Source organism: Schistocerca gregaria, chromosome 6 (genome assembly GCF_023897955.1).
Source record: "Schistocerca gregaria isolate iqSchGreg1 chromosome 6, iqSchGreg1.2, whole genome shotgun sequence".
Taxonomy (NCBI): Eukaryota; Metazoa; Arthropoda; class Insecta; order Orthoptera; family Acrididae; genus Schistocerca; species Schistocerca gregaria.
This window is the reverse complement of record NC_064925.1, coordinates 169,020,901-169,041,055: the sequence shown is the minus strand read 5'-3', so window position 1 is coordinate 169,041,055 and position 20,155 is coordinate 169,020,901. Positions and strand designations below refer to the sequence as shown.

At 41.1% G+C, this 20,155-nt stretch overlaps 1 protein-coding gene across 1 annotated transcript in view; it reads right to left on the bottom strand.

Moving 5' to 3' along the window:
- Positions 1–375: 375 nt before the first annotated feature.
- The window catches only part of LOC126278781 (hemicentin-2-like), a 732,365-nt gene continuing 712,585 nt past the window's right edge, over positions 376–20,155 (bottom strand). Inside the window, exon 8 of the mRNA XM_049979058.1 lies at positions 376–515. Coding sequence (XP_049835015.1) covers positions 376–515 — 140 coding nt within the window. The remainder of the gene's footprint in view (positions 516–20,155) is intronic.

The window sequence follows — 20,155 nt, the reverse complement described above, 5'->3', positions numbered from 1 at the left end:
GAGCACTTGCCCGCGAAAGGCAAGGTCCCGAGTTTGAGTCTCGGTCCGGCACACAGTTTTAATCTGCCAGGAAGTTTGGTGTAATTTTGTTCAATACATCATCCGCCATCGTTAATAGAAATATGTGGGCATATACCCCTAAAACCATGTACAGAGGCACTAGAAATAACCTACATCTCGCACTGTAAGATGGGTTGCAGAATGTAAATGCAGATGTAGAAATAAAGTCCACATTACTATATGCTTTTTAGAAGGTTCTTAGGCTCTTTAAGGTGGATCATACTGGGCGTAGGGGAGGGGAGCAGGGACTCGCACCGTCACTGAACCAGGAGCCCCAGCGCTAGCAGAGAGGTGAGGATTACGCACCTAGCAGTGTCACCTCGAAGTCGAGAAGGCGACCGCGGCGGCCGCTGCCACCAGGACCGGTGCGCTCTGCAGCCAGGACGGGCGTCGCGACGCAGCAGGTGGGGGCGCCGCCGATGCCGACTGCCGCTGGATGGCCGCCGTGTTGTCGCCTGCAACAGCACCGCCCCAGTCACTGTAGGTGAATGGGTGATAAGAAGAGTGTAGCCAAAGGTGCTGACGTGAGATGTGTGCTACAATTGAGCACAACACTTCTGCCAAATTGAATTAGAACCAGTCCACCTGAAAATGCAAGTTTTACCTAAAATTATGTAGGAAAATCAACCCAGGATAGCTGAACTAATAGTCATATTTAAGTACACGGTATGCGTGCATTATTGCATAAATGCCATCAGTTTCCTTATCGACTATACGTAACTTTCCTGGTGACGAGATTAGGGGCCTTTATATTGGTAAAAAGCTGATTGCTGAATCCTTAAAAAAGACATCTCAACTGAAGATTTGCTTAACTCGTCACTACACAATGTAAATACAATAGGTGCAAGTAGGGTAAGGTATATTACAAACAGTTTGCCAACGTTTTAGTAACGCCGCCTGCAACTTCTTTGGAAAAGTGAGACACCTTTTGGTCGTTTTATAAGAAAAGAGAATTGGGAGACTGCAGCAATTATGGCAGTTTTATCACAATGCTCGCCAGCTGTCCGCCGATTTCAAAAAAGGGACTGAACAGGTGCTTGGTTGGAAAATAATCTCTCACCACACTTACTTTCCTACTGCCTTAAGAAGTTGATATGTACGATCCTTGTGCAACAATTACCAAGAAAATAGATGTGCTGACGGGACTACCCTTCAAACTTCGGTTAACAAAGTGCTCCATCCGATCAAAGTTTCTGGACAACTGTTCATGGACATTTGTAGGAACGAGGTGTGCCAACCCTTCACCTATATGACGGCTTCAGCTCCGTGCGGACACTTTCTACAAAATATAGGAATGTAAACGCAGGCTTCCGCGACCGTTGTCACAGTGAATAAAATTTTTCTGCCTTTGTGATCGCATTGTCAACCATAATATTCGATACTTACGATGCCTGACAGTTACTGAACAGCGCCAGCTGCAGTCGCCGCTCAATTTCATATTCGCCGATTTCTCCAATGGAAAGCAATAAGCAATTGAGGAAACTCGTATGGAAAACTAGTATTCCAGCCAATGAGAAGATGCAATGAAAGAACAGCAAAAGAACAACTAATACCCTTCCACCTCACCCTCATATCCCATGACAACATAGTATATAAGTAATTAAATGAGTCCATTGATCAGTTAGCAATACACCCTGTGGAATGCGTCTTGCAATAGTCGCCGAAAGGTCGGCATTTTATAGTTGACGATGCGGTTACAAACTCAGAAAAATGTTACTGAAAATATGTGAATGTCTGTGGGGCAGTGTCAAGTCATTCTTCCTCAAGAAATTTTAAAATTTGTGGTAGGGTCTTATGGGACCAGACTTCTCAGGTAATCAGTCCCTAACCTTACGCACTACTTAATATAGCTTGTGCTAAAGACAACACACATACCCATGCCCTAGGAAGGACTCGGACCTCCGACGGGGGGAGCCACGCGGAACGTGACAAGGCGCCTAAGACCGCGCGACTCCCCCCCCCCCCCCCTCCCCCCGCTCTTTTCCTAAGATAAGTAATGTTGGAGGATGGAATTCTACCTTCGGATTTATCGTAAGGGTGTTCCATTTGCTTCAGGTCAAGACTGTGGGCAGATCAGCCGTTTTCAGCAACGTCATTGTCCACAAACCGTTCGATGACATGTTTTGCTTTATTACAGCTGATACAAACAGTTACCGTCTCCGAAATATTTCTCTAATTTGCGCAATACACAATGCTGTAAAATGTGTTAAGTCTTCCGGACTTACCGTTGTCTTAAGGACTATACGTGTAACACACACTAACCACAAACAACGTCCCCATACTGTAAAGCCGCCACATCTATACTCTACTGTTGGCACTACATACGACCTAAGGTAAAGATCTCCAGGCACTTGGGAAACCCAGACATCTCCATCGGACAGTCATAGAGTACAGCGTATTTCATCACTCCATAATCACTCCTACGTATTTACCTAGACCAGTGGTATCGCTCTTTATACCATCTCAAAGCATCCCTTAGCACTGATTACAGAAATGTGTGGTATAATAGGAGCTGCTGGACTTCGTACCCTACTCTTTTTTACTTCCTATGCTCAGTCATTGTGGCACCGGAACTGCTGGTAACACTTTGTAACTCATTCCGCCGATTTCATGTGAATTTTTACAACCACTGTCCAAAATAGTCGATGGTCCCTGTACATTAGCTCTGCTTGGTTTTGGTTTAGCTGTAGTTGTTGCTTTGCGTTTCCACTTCACAGTCACAACAGTTTAATAGGGAAAGTTTAGAACGATTAAAATTTCCCTGGTGGATTTATTTCTCAGGTGACTTCCGATGAGTATACCACGTTCGAAGTAACCGATCCCTCTTGATCGACCCATTCTGATCTTACTGCTACTTTCCTGACAAACCCAAGGTGTTTTTTACTGCTTCTCTACTGGCAACATAACTCCCGGTCTCCTTTCATTCCATTCATTCCCCTCTAGTGACTCATAGTGGTCATTTCTTCAGTACATAGGTCACATAGGAGTGTCCAGAAACTTTTGATCAGGTAATATATTTAATATATTAATATGCTTCTATAGCTTTTGCCTCAATACACTATTGGAACACTGTGAGAGTGTTCGTTACATTTAGGGACTATATTGGTGATGATAAATTTCTCTCTGATGTTAACTCTTGCGTTCAATGAACAAACGAAAACACTATAAAACTTGCATGCAAATGCATACAAATGAATTAAGTCTTCGTGATAGCTTTAAAACGAAATGACGCTTTTTAACCAAACATAAAATATTCGTAACATACACGAGCGTGTTCCAACCATCACGAATTAGCAGGATATTACACAACTTTAACCAAAAGTGGTTTAAGTCTAAGCGTAGTCTTGTGTTATCCTGATATAGCATTATCGTGAGTTCACAAAGTTTCAGAGATGTGGCTGTGTGAGTGTACACTTTACGAAACCTAGCTAACAGATTGTTGTTCTACAGTTTCATCCGTAGAATTATGTCTTCCAAAAAATAAAAAAATTTCTACTGGAGACAGAAAATTTGGGCCCTCTGCAATTCTGCTATTTGTTTTCACCTTTATAGATACGCCAATGAATCTAAGTGTGAGATGATTTTTTATGCTCTTTTATTCTTAAGATTTGCTTTCTGGTTATCAATTTGACTGCTTCTAGCTCTGTCACTGGGGAGGTAAAGGTCCTCTCAGACTCCAGACATCCCTTCGCTGCCAAGCTTCTGCGTTTTATTTTCTCAATAATCATTTCCTCTATATAACGTAAACACCTCTTCCTTTCAGTCTATTACCTGTAATCCTGTATAAATAGAAATAAGGAAGAGAAGAAACACTTCTTTGTGACATAGATTAAATATAACATATACTAAAATAATGAAAATCCTTTTACTTGTGAGGCTTACAACTTTGTCTTAAAGTGAACTATAGATTCATATCTCAATAGAGAATAACTTAAAATTTTCTTCTCTTTCAGTAAGAGAAAGTATCTTCTTAAGCGGAAAAGAATTGAAGGGAGGACCACTGAGACATGGATGAACCGCGGCATTCATCTCTCTTTGTCTCATACTTGGCTAAGACAGATAATTCGGAACGAGAAAGGTGACGTTAGTTTAGTCTCTACGTAGATCGACTTTCCCAACCTCTGAACCACTCAGGGAATTGAAATATCGGTAACAAGAGCCTCGAAACATATTGTGCAAGCTTTTCACGTCCCATTTCATTAGTGATAGCAATAATACGTTCCCGCAGCCAAACTTTCTTATGGTGCACATCTTGCACGTCGAAGATTATATGAAGGCACCTGTAATGCTGATTGATATCCGCCGATGGTGCATGTGTGTACAAAGTTGCACACACAGAGGTCCAATGTGGGCTGTAATTACAGCTTACCTTGGTACACATTCTAATACATAAAATCGGAACTGATTTACGCTGGAAAAAAATTAGTTCGAATTTTGGCCACCAGAGGCAAATCTGACATTGTGAATTCAAAGAAGACGAATATAAATGTTTCCGTATTCAGGGTGTAGCAAAAAGAATCATCAGATTTGGCATGTCTACATTTCATAAATTAATAAACATATACAATGAATTTTGTTTTTTGATGAACGAGAAACTCAAAAAGATTTTTTTATAATATCTTTTCATAGGTATTCAACATGCCCCCGTTGAGATCCACGGCATATGTCAATGCTGTATTCAAAATGTTCCCTGACAGCTTCGAACAAGTCTTGAGTAACGGCTTCCACAGCGGCTGCTATGACATGTCTCAGTTTATTCATTGTTGTTAGTAACAGAGGCAAAAAACAGTCTTTTATGAAACTGCAGAAGAAATAATCCTCTACAGTCAGGTCTGGTGACCTAGGAGGCCACTAATGTAAGGCTGAATCATTTGGTACAGTGCGGCCGACCTTCCATTCACTAATCCTTTGATTTAAACATTCGCTCTCTATCAGATGCCAATGTTGTGGTGCCCCATCCTGTTGGTTAACGAAGTCGTTCGAATCAGTCTCCAAGTGTGGGAAAAGAAAGTATCTCAAGCATATCGAGGTATGTGCTTCTTGTAACTGTTCTCGGCAAGCAAAAATGGACTATACTCCTCTTCCAAATTAAACTGCACGAAACACATTAAATTTTGGAGACTTCCTCTAACGTTGTACAACTTCAAGCTGTTGTTCCGTTCCGTTCCCTGTATTTTCACACTATGACAGTTCGCGTTTCCAGTTAAATGGAATGTTGCCTCATCACTAAACACTAAGCGTGGTAAAAAAACTGTCATCCTCCGTTTTGGCAGAACGAAATTACAGAATGCCATACCTTGTTGATTGTCACCTTCACGAAGAACTAGCAGTAGCTGAAGTTCGTATGGTTTCAAGTGTAAACGTCGATGCATCACACACTAGACGGACATAGGGGCCATGTTGACCTGTCGAACTGTACGTCGAACCGATTTCTGCGGACTCCTTCTGAAACTATGGCGGATGCTTTCGACGTCTGTGTCAGACACCCCGGGACGGCCCTTCGATTTGCCTTTATACAAACAACTTGTTTCTCGGAAATGTTCATGCCATCATCTAGTGCTCTGTGCTGTAGGAGAATGTAAATCTCGAGGGTTTGCTCTTTCCAACAGTATGTTTTTCACGCACATATTTCAAGTAGCGTAATAGTTATGATTCTTTTAAAATCAGATGATTCTTTCTGATACACCTCGTAAAATCGATTAGGGATAGATCGTTGGCAGAAAATGTTAGCGAAGTGAGGAAGGCGTAATACTTATGTATTATTATTAACTGCTGTTTACACGGTTTGTTCGATAGGAGCAACGGAGACGTCGACCAGAGGCTGTACAGCGTCAGACTTCCACCTGGTGGTTAAAATTGGAAATAATTAGTTTCGACCATAAATCGGTTCCTCGTTAACATATTTTATAATGTGTACCAAGTTTTTCTGAAATGTGATAATTGAAGCTCAAACTAGACCACCGCGAGTAGCTGCACATTGCTTGCAACTATCCAGTATCTAGTAACTGCCGTTGATATAGAGTGTTGACTACTTCATAGTGGCTGTCGATAATGTTGATTTGATTTTGGTAAACGATCTGCAGCCTGCAGTGTCGTAATGAATAAACTGGGAAACGAGAGTCGTAGTATTTCTGCAATAAGTTTACAAATTTTCATTCGTTGTAGTTAACGATTTAACGTAATTCTATATCCTTCATTCCTGTGAACGTTTCCCCAGAAACAGGTAGCCTTTAATAAACGACTTTGCGACGGAAGTGCAGTTTGATTTCATTTAAGTCCTTTAGTTGTAATTTAGGAGGAGGAAGATTTTAGACGCTCATTAGAAAATTTCAATTTCCTGCCTCGGAAACGGTAGCCTCTGAAAAGTAATGCTGCGACAAGTGGCGTTTCATTTCACGCTTCTTCTATAGGTGAAAGGAAGGTCGTGGACATACTATTCATGATTTTTTTTTCTAAAGTGCATCTTGTCCCCAATCGCTAGCAAGAATCCCTTGGTCTCTATGTTTATACATCCTTTCAGTAACTATCTATTTTAGCAATTTAGGCCACATTATATTCGAGATGTGAAGAGCGATTGGGTTACAAGGTGTAGGAAGACTTTTTGTTAGTGAATCTACACTCAAGAGGCCAGGTTGAGGAAGTACCGAGTTATTGATTACGAATACTTAATTAGGAACTACTAAGTCACATTTTAACATTTACTTAACGGCAACAAACTACTTTGTGGAGAAAATTTTTGATTCTTGTGTTTTCGTTTAATACATAACAATAACAAACTTTGAAATACCCTGAGAAAACAACTCAAGGAATCAAATTCCAGTGCATTGTTACAGCTACTTCCCATAACACACAAAAAGATGAAGTGTAGGATCTTAGTGGTAGATGGAAACTCTGCTTTAAGTTACGTACGCAGTCGACTGTGGAAGTAATTGTGTAAATATACATATACTCAAATATTAATACACGTGTGTGTAAAATGGCATAAACCATACAAAGTAATGACAGAAATCGCTGATAGATGGAAGCAGTGAAGCGACTCCTATCTCATGCTTGGACACCTCGCCACCTACGACAAGGATCAAGTTTTGAGAACCATCCACTACACAGTGGTAATCTCTTATGAGCTTTTATTACCGAAATAACTATGGTAACAGAAAAAAGAGTAATAGGGCTCTCAGTCTTTGTTGTTGGCAACAGATTGTTGACTGCGTGATTGACATACATTTACTGACGAAATTGAAATTATACCGATTTAACGAGTTCACCGTATACGAAAATTGTGTGGCACGTGTTCTGATGTGCACAATTTTGACACAAATTTCAGTACGCTTCGAATGTCCCCTGGAAAATATTATTAGATCTCGTAATATCATTACGGTTTCCACAGTGACTGCTGAGTGCCAAGGTAATTAATGCACATTTCTGTGCGGACGCTGCTACGAAAAATACATTTCGTTTTAATAGAATTACTGTGAAATTTTAGCACATTCGGGTGAATTAATGTTGCCAGTACTAGTTTTTGTGGTACTAAGCAGGAGAGCGGACACATCGCATATACGGCAAGGTAATGGCAGTTAAAAGCGCTTCCGGTCGAAGCGAATTTGTTATGCCGGTAGCTGAAATTTATCTGTGAATAGTGACGGAATCCATTAGTTTGTTTCTGAGACGCTGGACCTGGTAAGAGAGTGCTGCGGCATGAATTTCTGTGCGTGGAAGACTGATGATTTAGTGAATTCAATTGGACTTCTACTTCTATCAGTTTCCTCTTACACAAACTGCTTGGTCCCCAATTCTTTGTTCGATATATTCCAGTCTCTGACTTCCTGTCTTCTACTAGTATTTCTGTCTTCGGACTTCTCTGCTGCCATGGAATGTACAGCTATCGCCTGGTGCCTCAAAAGATATGTCCGAACATCATGCCACCTTCCTTTAATACGATTGCCCACGTATTTCTGTCAGTACAGTATTCATCTATCATTAAATATCTCAGTCACTTTGATTTTCTTTTCCGCTTTTCCACAGCCCATAATTCACTTACAAAGATTGCTGTGCTTCATATGTACATTCACGGAAGTTTCTTTCTTATACTATTAACAGATTCTCTGATGCTTTTCTCTTGCTACAGCCAAACTGATCATCAGATTACAAATACTTAGTTTTCATTTCTATTTTTTCACATAAAATTATTGTCATTACCTTGCATAATTTAATCGTTAACCTGAATTAGCGATAGATTTCACAGTTAACTACCTCTGATATCTTTGGGCTTGTATAAATCAATCCTTCCAAAAGATCAGTGGTAAGTCAACAGTTTCATACATCCTAAATGCAAACTTAAATGACCGTTTGGTTGTCACTCCCCCGAATTGATTGAGAATTTCCGAGGGAGTGTCATGATCATTTATTACTCCTGCTTTGATAGATCGTAAGTTTTTCACAGTTCCTCCGAAGTCTAATACTGGATCTCACATCTGTTCCAAATCAACACCAACTTCTTGTATCCTCGCGTAGAACACTTAATTGCACTCAATGAATCGCATACTAAATGGTTCAAATGGCTCTGAGCACTATGGGACTTCACTTCTGTGGTCATCACTCCCCGAGAACGTAGAACTACTTAAACCTAACTAACCTAAGAACATCACACACATCAATGCCCAAGGCAGGATTCGAACTTGAGACCATAGCGGTGGCGCCGTTCCAGACTCTAGCGCTTAGAACGGCATACTTCTGAGCGTTTAACAGTGGAATTCTTTTTCTATTCTTAATTCTGGTGCCCTTTCCCACTAAATGTAAGAGGCCTGTGACGAAAGTTATACAATTTCTAGACTTCACATTTCATTCACTCAATCTAGGTGAAGCAGTCGGTGTGGCATTCGAATCGTATTCTGGAGGATCAGTTCAGATCTGAATCACAACATTTAGATTTACGTTTTTACCACTAGATCATCGATACTCTAAAGGATCGAAGTGCTGTGTTTAAGACGGCTTCAAGTTTCTGATTACTTTACGAAAGTCTTAATGTGTTAAATATTTAACGTTAAACAAATACACGAGATAATGTTTAGAAAAGGTTTCAAATTATATTTACAGTTTGTTAGAAGTCGCTCAGTGTCCCCATTATCACACAATCGATGTATATAATCTAATTTGTGGTCTGTTTCAAGCACTAGTTATTTTTCACGCATCTCTACGTTCGTGTCACCTAGTCTTTTGAATTATGCGTCCTGTGGAGGAACACTGAAAATGTACTAAGCGATAAAAATTTATTTTCTCTTCATCATTGTGTGAGAGATGTGAAGGTGAAAAAGTTTCCTAAAAGTCTGAAGCTACGTGTAAATTTTGCTGACAGACGTTATCTAATATTGAAAGAATATTTTCTAGGTATCTGCGTCCCGTGAATTGCACTGCGTCAAGACACACGCAGTTCTCTAATTGCTACACTTTTCCTACTGCGGGAAACCTGTAACACAAGATTATTACTCTTAATAAGCAGGTTTCTTTCTACGTTAGGTCAGCAATTATATGGAATATTGGAACTCAAATTTTATTTTGACCTTGGAAGCCGTTACATAGACAACCTATAAGTGTGAATCGGTGATCGCGAAACAGGTTAGTCGTTTCGCAGTATAGACATGTTTTCCCTAAATCGCTGGTTCGTTGTTACCAAATGAAGACTGACGATCTTCCACCTCATCTTTCACCAGCCCTGTAATGCGCTCTGTCCTCTAAAGGCCTCAGTTCTCGACTGGACTTTAAGTCGAACATTCTCTTGCTGCTTCTCCTTCCAAGTCACATAGACGAGTCAGAAATAACTAAGAGCTGTAGAATGTGCCTTTTTGTTTCCTATTATCTCAAAGCCGTCTGAAACAATATGGATTTAGGTTTCAGGAATATTCTTCTAAAAGTATTTGCCTGGAATGTAGTCGTATTTGAAAGTGTAGCGTTGATGATTCACAGCGTCGACAAGAAGAGAGGAATAGATTTTCAAATTTAGTTGTACTGAGGAATATTGCAAATTATGTAGTCATATATAATAACGATTGCTATACTAAATCGATTTGGAAAGAAAAGAACGTTACAGCACAATTTGGCTTCAAGGGGGATTCTCTAGGATTAACAAATAAGCACCATCACAACCGATTCAGAATAATTTGAGATTAACAAGCATTTGCGGCTAGCGACGTTAGTAATCGATTTTACTTAAAACTAGATTCGTACTTTTATGAGTGGTACGAGAGCGAACGAAATGTGGCAGTAATGATGTCCCGGTATGGTATTAAAGACCATACCTTTCGTGGTCGTTGTTGCAATCGCTTCAAAAGTTGGTAATTTTCGCCTTTGCAAGGAGGTCCTTCATGCGAAACTGAAACGGCGATTCACTGCGGAATATACTACTGAAGGGAAGCAGAAGAGCTTCTGGCCGTTATCTGAGGTTTGCGTCTGCGACCTTTGAAAGCAGCCAATTCTAAACTGTGCAAATCAGCACAGTTAGGTTCCATATGAAAAGAAGTGAGCTACGCGCCGTCAGCCGTTTTCTTCGAAACCCTAGGCGATAAATAACCTCGATTACAAGAGGTTTTCTGCCTCCCTAACACCAGAGTTCTGCCGCCATACCGCGTTTCCGTAGTTGGTACACTCAGCCTTCAGATCACACTGTCCTACAGTTCAGGTGCATGTCGAGAAAGTTTGACTGTTTCAGGACACCAGAAGAGTCAATAGAATATTATCGGTTAAGAGGAGAATGAGTTACTGGCCTTGCTGCTTACTAGTTGCGACAATCTAATTATTCTGAATTACGATGGAAATTCGTAATTACGATCGTGTATGGTCCACGGACGCCTCCATGTCGGCGCCAAGGTAATGTATCATTAGACCATAACTCTCTAGGTCGCCATCAACTGCGCTTTATTTCTTCATGTTTCATCCTGTCATTACTTACGTGTGTGTTCTTTCTTGATTGACCGAGCATTGTCCATCGATTCAGTAAGAGCTTTCTTGTATTCGTGTAGCTTTCAGTACTTTCTTTACCCTATTCGATCTGTAAACTTCATTACTAATACATATGTTTGTAGATTTGGATGCTAATATACGATGGCGTTCTAAAAAATAATACCTACAAACTTTTAATGTGAAAGTCCTTAAATGTTTTGAGATAAAACGAACTCTGTTAACCTGCTACATCTTCGTTCTTCGTGTCTACATGTTCATTTCTCGCCATAGTCACCCTGGCGACAAACGCATTCCGCCCAAAATGAGACCAGATTGTTGATAATGTCAGTGTAGAATGCTTGACATTTTTGACGCAGCCACATTCTTACCTGTACTTGCAGCGCTTCATCATTGTTCAAGTGAAACGCTCGTATGTGTTCCGTAACTTTTGGAAACAAATGAAAATCGAATGGGGCCATTTCTGTACTATGTGGAGGATGATAGATGACAGTAAACCCAACGCGCAGAATTGTTGTAGATGTCGCAGCGCTCGTGTGTAGTCTAGTATTGTCATGCTGAAGGCGAACTCTTCGAAGTAGTGCTTTTGGTTTTTGAGGGTGTCGCAATACATTGCAGAGATCATGGGCTTGTCTTCGAACATGAATTCCACATGAACCACACCTTGAACATGACATTGCCTGCAGATGGAGTGGTCTTGCACTTTTTTGGGGACAATTATCCTTCGTGGCATAACCGCATTCACGTTCTCTTGTTTTCAGCATCCAAATAGTGAAGCCACCCTTCATCACCTTCGGAGGCACGTATCCTGCTGTTAGGAACTCGATAACAGCACGCTCTGTCTCATATACCGACACAGTTGCGTTACAAACCGCCATGTCGGAGGCTACAATTCGGAGTCCTCTAGCGGAAGAGGGTCGCTATCTCCGTCACCGAAGCAGGAAAGTCGACCGAGTAATAAGCATGTCACGAACCACCCAAACGATACTGAGAACAGAATAAAACATTCGGAAGCGTTGCTTTTCAGCAGGCTCTTGTAAGTTTCCATGACAATAAGTATAAATACGATAATGGTCGAATCTTATTTAAGTCGTTAGTTTATGCCTTTCCTTCCTCAATCTGTTTACTATCTTTCTGAAGACAGGGCCGAATCACTTCTCTAGCAGGAGATAAACTAGACAAATCCTTGGCAGGGAATATATTAGTGGTGCTCCATCAATCCAAATCGCTGCGGACGCGGTTCCAGTTTTCCTCAATAACATCTTCACTGAGGCATCACTGGCTTATGGAGGGGAACCTACAGAGATGGGAATAAATGTGGTAGAGACCAATTACTACTGCAAGAGGGTTCAAGTAGCCATAGGCTACACTAGCTAACCAGAGAGAGAGAGAGAGAGAGAGAGAGAGAGAGAGAGAGGCTAACACCGGATACAATAACGTGGAGAGCTGTATCTACTAAGTTTTCCAGCAACAATAAGGAACTGATCCCAGCATCCACCAGAATCTTCATGTAGATTTGCCAACTGGAGATGGAACGGTGGGAATTGTGGAGTGCGAGGCACTAAATTCTGCTATAATAAATCATGCGATATGATATTGGACCTCTAGAAACACTACTGTAATGAAACAGGATCAAATTTTAACGCAACACCCACAAAGAGTGCAAGCTTGAACTGAAACCAGAGAGTAAATGTAGTCTAAGTAGTTGCACATTTACATGTAATGTGATTGATCTGGTGTTACATAAATCAGTAATTAGGCGTAGCACCTACTGCCATTTCCACTCGAGACGGACTCGCAGGGAGTGGATGATGAGAAGGGCATTCAATATGTTACAAATTCCTGACGTCTTGGGAAGTCTTCATTAAACTCATCACATACATTCCTGAACTTTCAATTTTAGGAAAAGATGCCACACACTACAAATGTTATGAAGTTTCCGTACACATTGCTCCAATAAATGACTCACTGATATATTTGAAGCTTCAGAGAATGACGACACCTATGGAGACAGCAGAGTAGGTTTCTTAACCAGGATATGTACTGACCAAAACTGCAATGAAAAGCTCGTCTGCCCAGAATAATTAATGTGAAGTACTCAGTTTTTGAGGTCGGGAAGGGAAGAAGATGTAGCCAGTGCAGAATTTGTGACAAGGAAGAAGCACGAGTAACGTAAATCAGGAAAGAGATTTGAAACTCGCTTGTACCGAATATGAGTGTAATGTGTTAAATGGCAAGTTTTCTGAACTTGGAGAATGTTTTCTGCAGTGGTTGTATGACATCCCTGATGTAATCACTGTTATTCTGTTAGATTCAGTTTACATCAGGTGACAACCAGTGTGAAACATCTGCTGTAGATCTTGGTGGCCTTCCATGTGATTAAAGAAAAACAACGAGGTATTAAATGAATGCACAAATTTTCGTTCCTGAATTCAATTATTCAGTCTATCAGTTTTGTACTGCGTACGACTGGCACAGTTCCACAAATATGTTGAAGTTGCACAGATAGAAAATAACGGAGGACCAGATAAATAAGAAGACACTATTTAAAGAAATACCGGTAATTTGACTGAATTTAGCACCTATGTCAGGTAATATCCGGTCCCGGAGCTTGACATACGACCGGGAGAGCTGTGCTGACAACATGCCCCTCCGTATCCGCATCCAGTGACGCCTATGGTCTGAGGATGACGCGGCGGCCAGTCGGTACCATCGATACCGCTGGACCTTCATAGCCTGTTCGGGAGGAGTTTAGTTTTTAGTTTTTTTTTTTTTTTTTTTTTTTTTTTTTTAGGCAGCTAATATCGATCGTTATTCCACTTTCAAGTCTCGATTAATGGTTCATATAGCTCTGAGCACTATGGGACTTTACATCTATGGTCATCTGTCCCCTAGAACTTAGAACTACTTAAACCTAACTAACCTAAGGACAGCACACAACACCCAGTCTTCACGAGGCAGAAAAAATCCCTGAGCCCGCCGGGAATCGAACCCGGGCGTGGGAAGAGAGAATGGTACCGCACGACCACGAGCTGCGGACTCTTGACTAATAACTGCGCTTATCTCTACAGTTAGAAGTACGAGAGACTTTAGTAGTGTCCTTTTTCATGTTGGGAGTGTCTTCCACATCTCGTGCAATAAGAAACACCAAAATACTGTGAGATTAATGATAACGATTTCGGTACCCTAAAGGAAAATTTAATTTCGAGGCGAATATCTGTAGTAGAATTATACTCACCTTCCATGGTTTCTGATATTCTCAGAGTTTCTATTTGCTTTCATTCTGCATCCAGGAGACATTGTACATATTCCAGAAAAGTGGTATGTTTGGATTTACTTCCCATAGCATTATCTGGATAATCATTTAGTTCTGGAATCAATTCACACAGAAGCCGTACCAGTTCACACGAGGAAAAATGCTTCTGGCATCCAACTAGCCACAGCTCGGAACGCTAAGGAATTAGCTTAGTTTAAGCTATCACATCAATGATGCGAATGTACAGAACGCCGTAGTGAAGTACCGAAGATCTTTTTTATGTTATTTTCGCTGGATACTACAAGCTTTGATACACCTACAGAAAATAATAAGGATATCACCGAGTACAGTATATCATTGAAACCTGTAGAAAGAAGTTTATCGTGAGGGCAGTTCTGACTACTTATATTTTTAAACGATTCTAGACTAATTCACTTTCCTCAACACAAGCACCGTTGTACATTTGGAGAAAACTTATGTAGCTGCAGAGACAATAGATATTTTTAATGCAACGAGCTGCGATAAAAGGGAAACAGATTTCGCGGTAAACGTTGTAAGTATTTTAGGCAAACTAAAACCGTAGCTGTGTAAATGTGTGAAAATTGGAATTTGAAGCGTGTCAACCCGATCGTAGGTTTCTTAGTTATTTTAACTATTTCTTTCCTTCTTCCCTGAATAACGAGTAGCTTATTTGGTGCGAATTAATAATGAGCAAACGGTAGGAAAATGATTTATAAAAGACTTTGTCATCTTAATAATCCTCTTTCAGGCTTCTCGTTAAAGTTTTTGGTAAGTTGTTTGTCCTACTGTCCACCACACACCTTGTGTTAAGAACAACTAGTGAGCGTGTTACATCAAAGAAGCTAAAAACTAGAATAACTAATGACTGTCGACTCATTGTGATTTACGGAACTCAAAGGTAAAGTTTGCATAAGCAATGCTTGTTCTTATAATGGACACTAGAACAAGGAAATGGCTACAAATTAAGTATCAGGTTCGTTGTACATATACAGAGTAAAAAATCATTACAACTGGAAAAGAAGGATGATATACTCAAGAGAAAATGCTCACAGATTGAGCAAGTCAGTAACGCATTGGTCCACCTAATCCCCTCATGTGTGGATTGTTCGGCTAGGCATTGAATGACAGAATTCTTGGTTGTCCTATCAAGAAATATTGTGCCTTATTCTGTCCAATTTGTGCGTTGGATATTCAAAACTGCGAGATGGTTGGAGGGCTCTACCCGTAATGATCTAAATGTTCTCAACTGGGGAGGAATCGGACGAATTAGTTGGCAGAGGCAGTGTTTGGCAGGCACGAAGGCAGGCAGCAGAAACTCTCGCCGTGTGCAAGCAAGCATTTTCTTGCTGAAATGTAAGCCCAGGATGACTCAGAAATCGTCGACGTACCGCTGTGCTGTGAGGGTGCATCGAAATACGACAAATGAGTCCTGCTGTGACAAAAATGGTGAAAGAGATCATCACTCCTCGTTGTTGGGCAGTACTGGCTACAGTCTGGATGGTATCCACAGCTATTCGCGGCGTCTTCAGATACGTCTTCACAGGTCATTAGGACATAATTCAACGCGTGACTCATCAGAAGGCAATTCTACTCCAGATAATGAGAGTCCGGGCCAATAATTTCCGTCCCATACGGGCAATTCCGAATTAGTGCGTCGTTCTTTTTGCCTTACAGTATAAATGTTTATTTTGAACACACGATCTACGTGTGTTATATCCAACAAACACACTGAAGCGCCAAAGGAATTGTTAAAGGCATGTGTATTCAATTACAGAGACATGTAAACAGGCATAATACGGCGCTGCTGTCGGCAACGCCTATATAAGACTACAAACGCGTGGTGCAGTTGTTAGATCGGTTACTGCTGCTACAATGGTAGGTTATCAAGATTTGAGTGACATTGAAGGTGGACTTATAGTCGGCGTACGAGCGATGGGACACAGCATCTCCGAGGTAGCGATGAAATGGGGATTTTCCCATACGACCACTCGAAGAGAATACCGTGAATAACAGGAATCCGGCAAAAAATCAAATCTCCAACATCACTCCTGAAGGAAAAAGAACCTGCAAGAACGGCACCAACGACGACTGATGAGAATCGTTCAACGTGACAGAAGTTCAACTCTTCCGCAAATTGCTGAAGAATTGAATGTTGGGCCACCAACAAGTGTCAGAGTGCGAGCCATTCAACGAAACATCACCAATATTGGCTTTCGGAGACGAGAGCCCAGTTGTGTACCTTTGATGACTGCACAACACAAAGCTTTACACCTCGCCTGGGCCGGTCAACACCGGCATTCGACTGTTGGTGGCTCAAAATGGTTCAAATGGCTCTGAGCACTATGGGACTTAACGTCTGAGGTCATCAGTCCCCTAGAACTTAGAACTACTTAAACCTAACTAACCTAAGGACATCACACACATCCATTCCTCAGGCAGAATTCGAACCTGCGACCGTAGCGGTCACGCAGGTCCAGGGCGACGCGCCTAGAAGCGCTCAACCACCCCGGCCTGCTAGACTGTTGTCTGGTTGGACGAGTCTCGTTTCACATAGTATCGAAAGGGTGGACGTGTACGAGTATGGAGACCTCCTTATGAATCCACGGACCTTGCTAGTCAGTAGGAGACTGCTCAAGATAGTGGAGGCTCTGTCATGACGTGGGTCGTGTGCAGTTGGAGAGATGTGGGATCCCTGATACGTCTATATAGTCTCTTGCAGGTGACAGGTACGTAGGCATCCTGTCTGATCACCTGCATCCATTGATGTCGATTGCGCATTCCGACGGACTTGGGCAATTCCAGCATGACACTGCGACACTCCAGGCGTCCATAATTGCAGCAGAGTGGCTCTAGAAACACTCCTCTGAGTTTAAACACATTTGCTGGCTACCAGACTTCTCGGACATGAACATTAATGTGCATATCTGTGAAGCCTTCCGACGTGCTGTTCAGAAGAGGTCTCCATCCCCTCGTACTCTTATGGATTTATGCACAGTCCTACATGGTTCAATGTGCCATTTCCCTCCAGCACTACTTGAGACTTTCGTCGAGTCCATGCCTCGTTGTATTTGGTCACATCTGTGCGCTTGCGGGTGCCCTGAACGATAATAGCCAGGTGTACAACTTTCTTTGGCTCTTCAGTGTGTATGAAGTGCTGCAATATTCAACATTTTCATGTCTCTTGCTGGTTGCTCCCTATCGGATTACTTGACATGCTGAAGTTATTGTCATCATAATTTTAGGTCAAACACAATCATTCTCTCCTAGGATAATAAAGTTTTCCTTGTAAATTAGTCTCTCCTTGGCACTTAATTTAGATTTCCTATCCCATCTGCATTCCCGATCAGCAACTATGAATTTTATTGCTTTGCTGTTTACGTAGAACTTAACAACCAGAGGTAAGATAATATCCGAAATAAGTTCTAACTATCTATATCAAGATATGCCACTTCTGTAACTTCCCGGTAACATTGGATCAGATAATGACTCCGAACATTACTTCCATTGATGCAAGTTGCCCTGCGTTTCACTAGATTCAGTTCTGGCCCTACTTCACTCGAAAGTAATGTTTCTGGCTGCGTAACAATTTTGCCGCCTTAGATACTTTGGTACTTTCTTGTAGTTTATTGACAGCATTGCCGCTCACAAAGCCTGTACCGTGTGGCGGGTAACAAGGTGCTCGACGGAAGCCCCGTTCCGTCACACGTTCGCCTGGGCTAGGTGGTAACGGTGCAATGCCGGTAGCCGCAGGCAAGGCCCACAGAGCCGGGAGATTACGGCAGCGCACGCTACGCCGCTTGCGGTGTATTAGTCGTGCCGCTGATTAACTCTCGCGGCCTGCGGTAGCACCGTACGGCACCATGCTGCATCCCTGCGGGTATCCCTTACCACGTACTACAGTACGTTTACCGTTATTCAACCCTGCGCTGGCGGTCATTCACAAAATATTCAGTACGGAATTATTTGAATAATGGTGCCGCCATATGAGTGTAATACTTCTATCAAGATCTCGACCTTAGGCTGCTCTCAAGTACAAAAACTGGAATAAACAATACAGATATCACTCACAAATGTAAGAATCAGGACAACCATGAAAAGTAGTGTATAATTATAATGCCTCTTTACCGTATTCAAATGTCAAGGGACATCAGTCTTGTATTAAATACAAATCCTTGTCGAAACAACATACCGTATCTGGCCATGAAGGCCAGATCCGTCGTTAGTAAAAGTGACAATGTCTCTAAAACGCCTGAGTGTATTGAAGACTTTCATTTCTGGACCATACAGCACAACTGGTATATCAGTCTCCTAACCAATAACCAGGTATGCACCATATTATTGTGGCTGAAGAACAACTGACATGGACACATATGTGAGGATCTTCCTAACATCGCCTGAGAGAATTGTTGTTAACTAAGACGTAATGGAATGACGTGCGGACGAAGATCAAATTTCGTAGTTACTGTTGGCTAGCGAAGGCTGCTGACTCATCGGATGCACCTTATCCTTAACAAGATGCAACTAAGTTTAGTGACAATGAAACAGCCATCTCGTCAGTGAAATATAGGACGAGAAACAGACAGAAGATAATATTTGCGAGGGAAACCAAGAAATAGCAAGACAAATTGGTTACTTTTATAAAAAACGCTAGAAATAAGAGCATCAAGATCACATTTCGATAGTTTATCAAACAACTCGGTGTGGCATGGATCAAAGCAAATATCAGACGGAGAAGAGCGAATTCTAAAAAAAATTGTCTAGGGCCTTGAAGACTGCACTGTGTGAAGTTCTTTGTAAAAAATTTTGAATATGTAGCAGGATCGACGAATCCGCAGAGAGACAGCCAAAGAAGTCAAAAGTATCACTATGCCACATTTTCCAAGCCTTAGTCACAAAATCTACGAAAATATGTTCTAACTGTCAAAATATATTCCACTGACATAAAGGTATGTGTTGACTGTAAAGAACAGAAACAAGTACTTAGCTGAACTGCTGGTGTACCTACTGACATTTTATTTATTGAACGTCAGTGTTTACTTTTTTCCTTATAGCTCACTTAATTGATCGTTATTTCATCTCAATACGTGTCTACGAACGTCGTTGAAGTATGATGTTTCCAAAAACTGTGTTTCAGAGACGACTGTTAATCTAAGGGCCTTAATCGTCTGTAAGATTACGGTTTCTTTTTTAATAATGACGGATATTTCGACCACAGTAGCCTCTCTTTTAGCGATTCCTTAGCAACAGCTAAGAAGTAAACAATTTCAAGTGGTTTTTGTTTTGGACCAAGTGTTGAGTTTACAGTCAAATTCATTTTTATTCAGAACGTGTTCTTATTAGTTAAAACTAGTTTTTACTGAGCCACTTCGTCAAAACGCATTTTGCCAAGTTAAAAATAGTTTTAATTGACTTTTGCTTTTGACCATCAGTAAATTCTAGTTGTAACTAAGACTATCAGTGTCAACTAGTTTCAACTAGTAATAAGGCGTTCTAACAAAACTGGACAGAACTAGTTTTCACTAAATTTATTTAGGGGCAAATACTAATATTATGATCAACTACGTCTCGACTGAAATAAAAAAAAAGCTTTTTTTATTGTGAAATGCAATAATTATTGGAATATTGATCATATATCCAAAAACATTCCAGATAGTGAAAAGAAGAAGGCGCCGACACGAAAATGGCGAGTGTTGCTGCAAGCTGGATGACAACGGCTGAAGAGTGCGATGTTGGATTGTGTGCAATATCATGCTTTGAGATATACCACACAAAGAGTCATTTCTAATAAATATTCTTCAAAGAACTGTTTCCTTTATATCTACCACTAAAACCCTTCCTCATTATATAAAAATTAATAGTAAACAATTT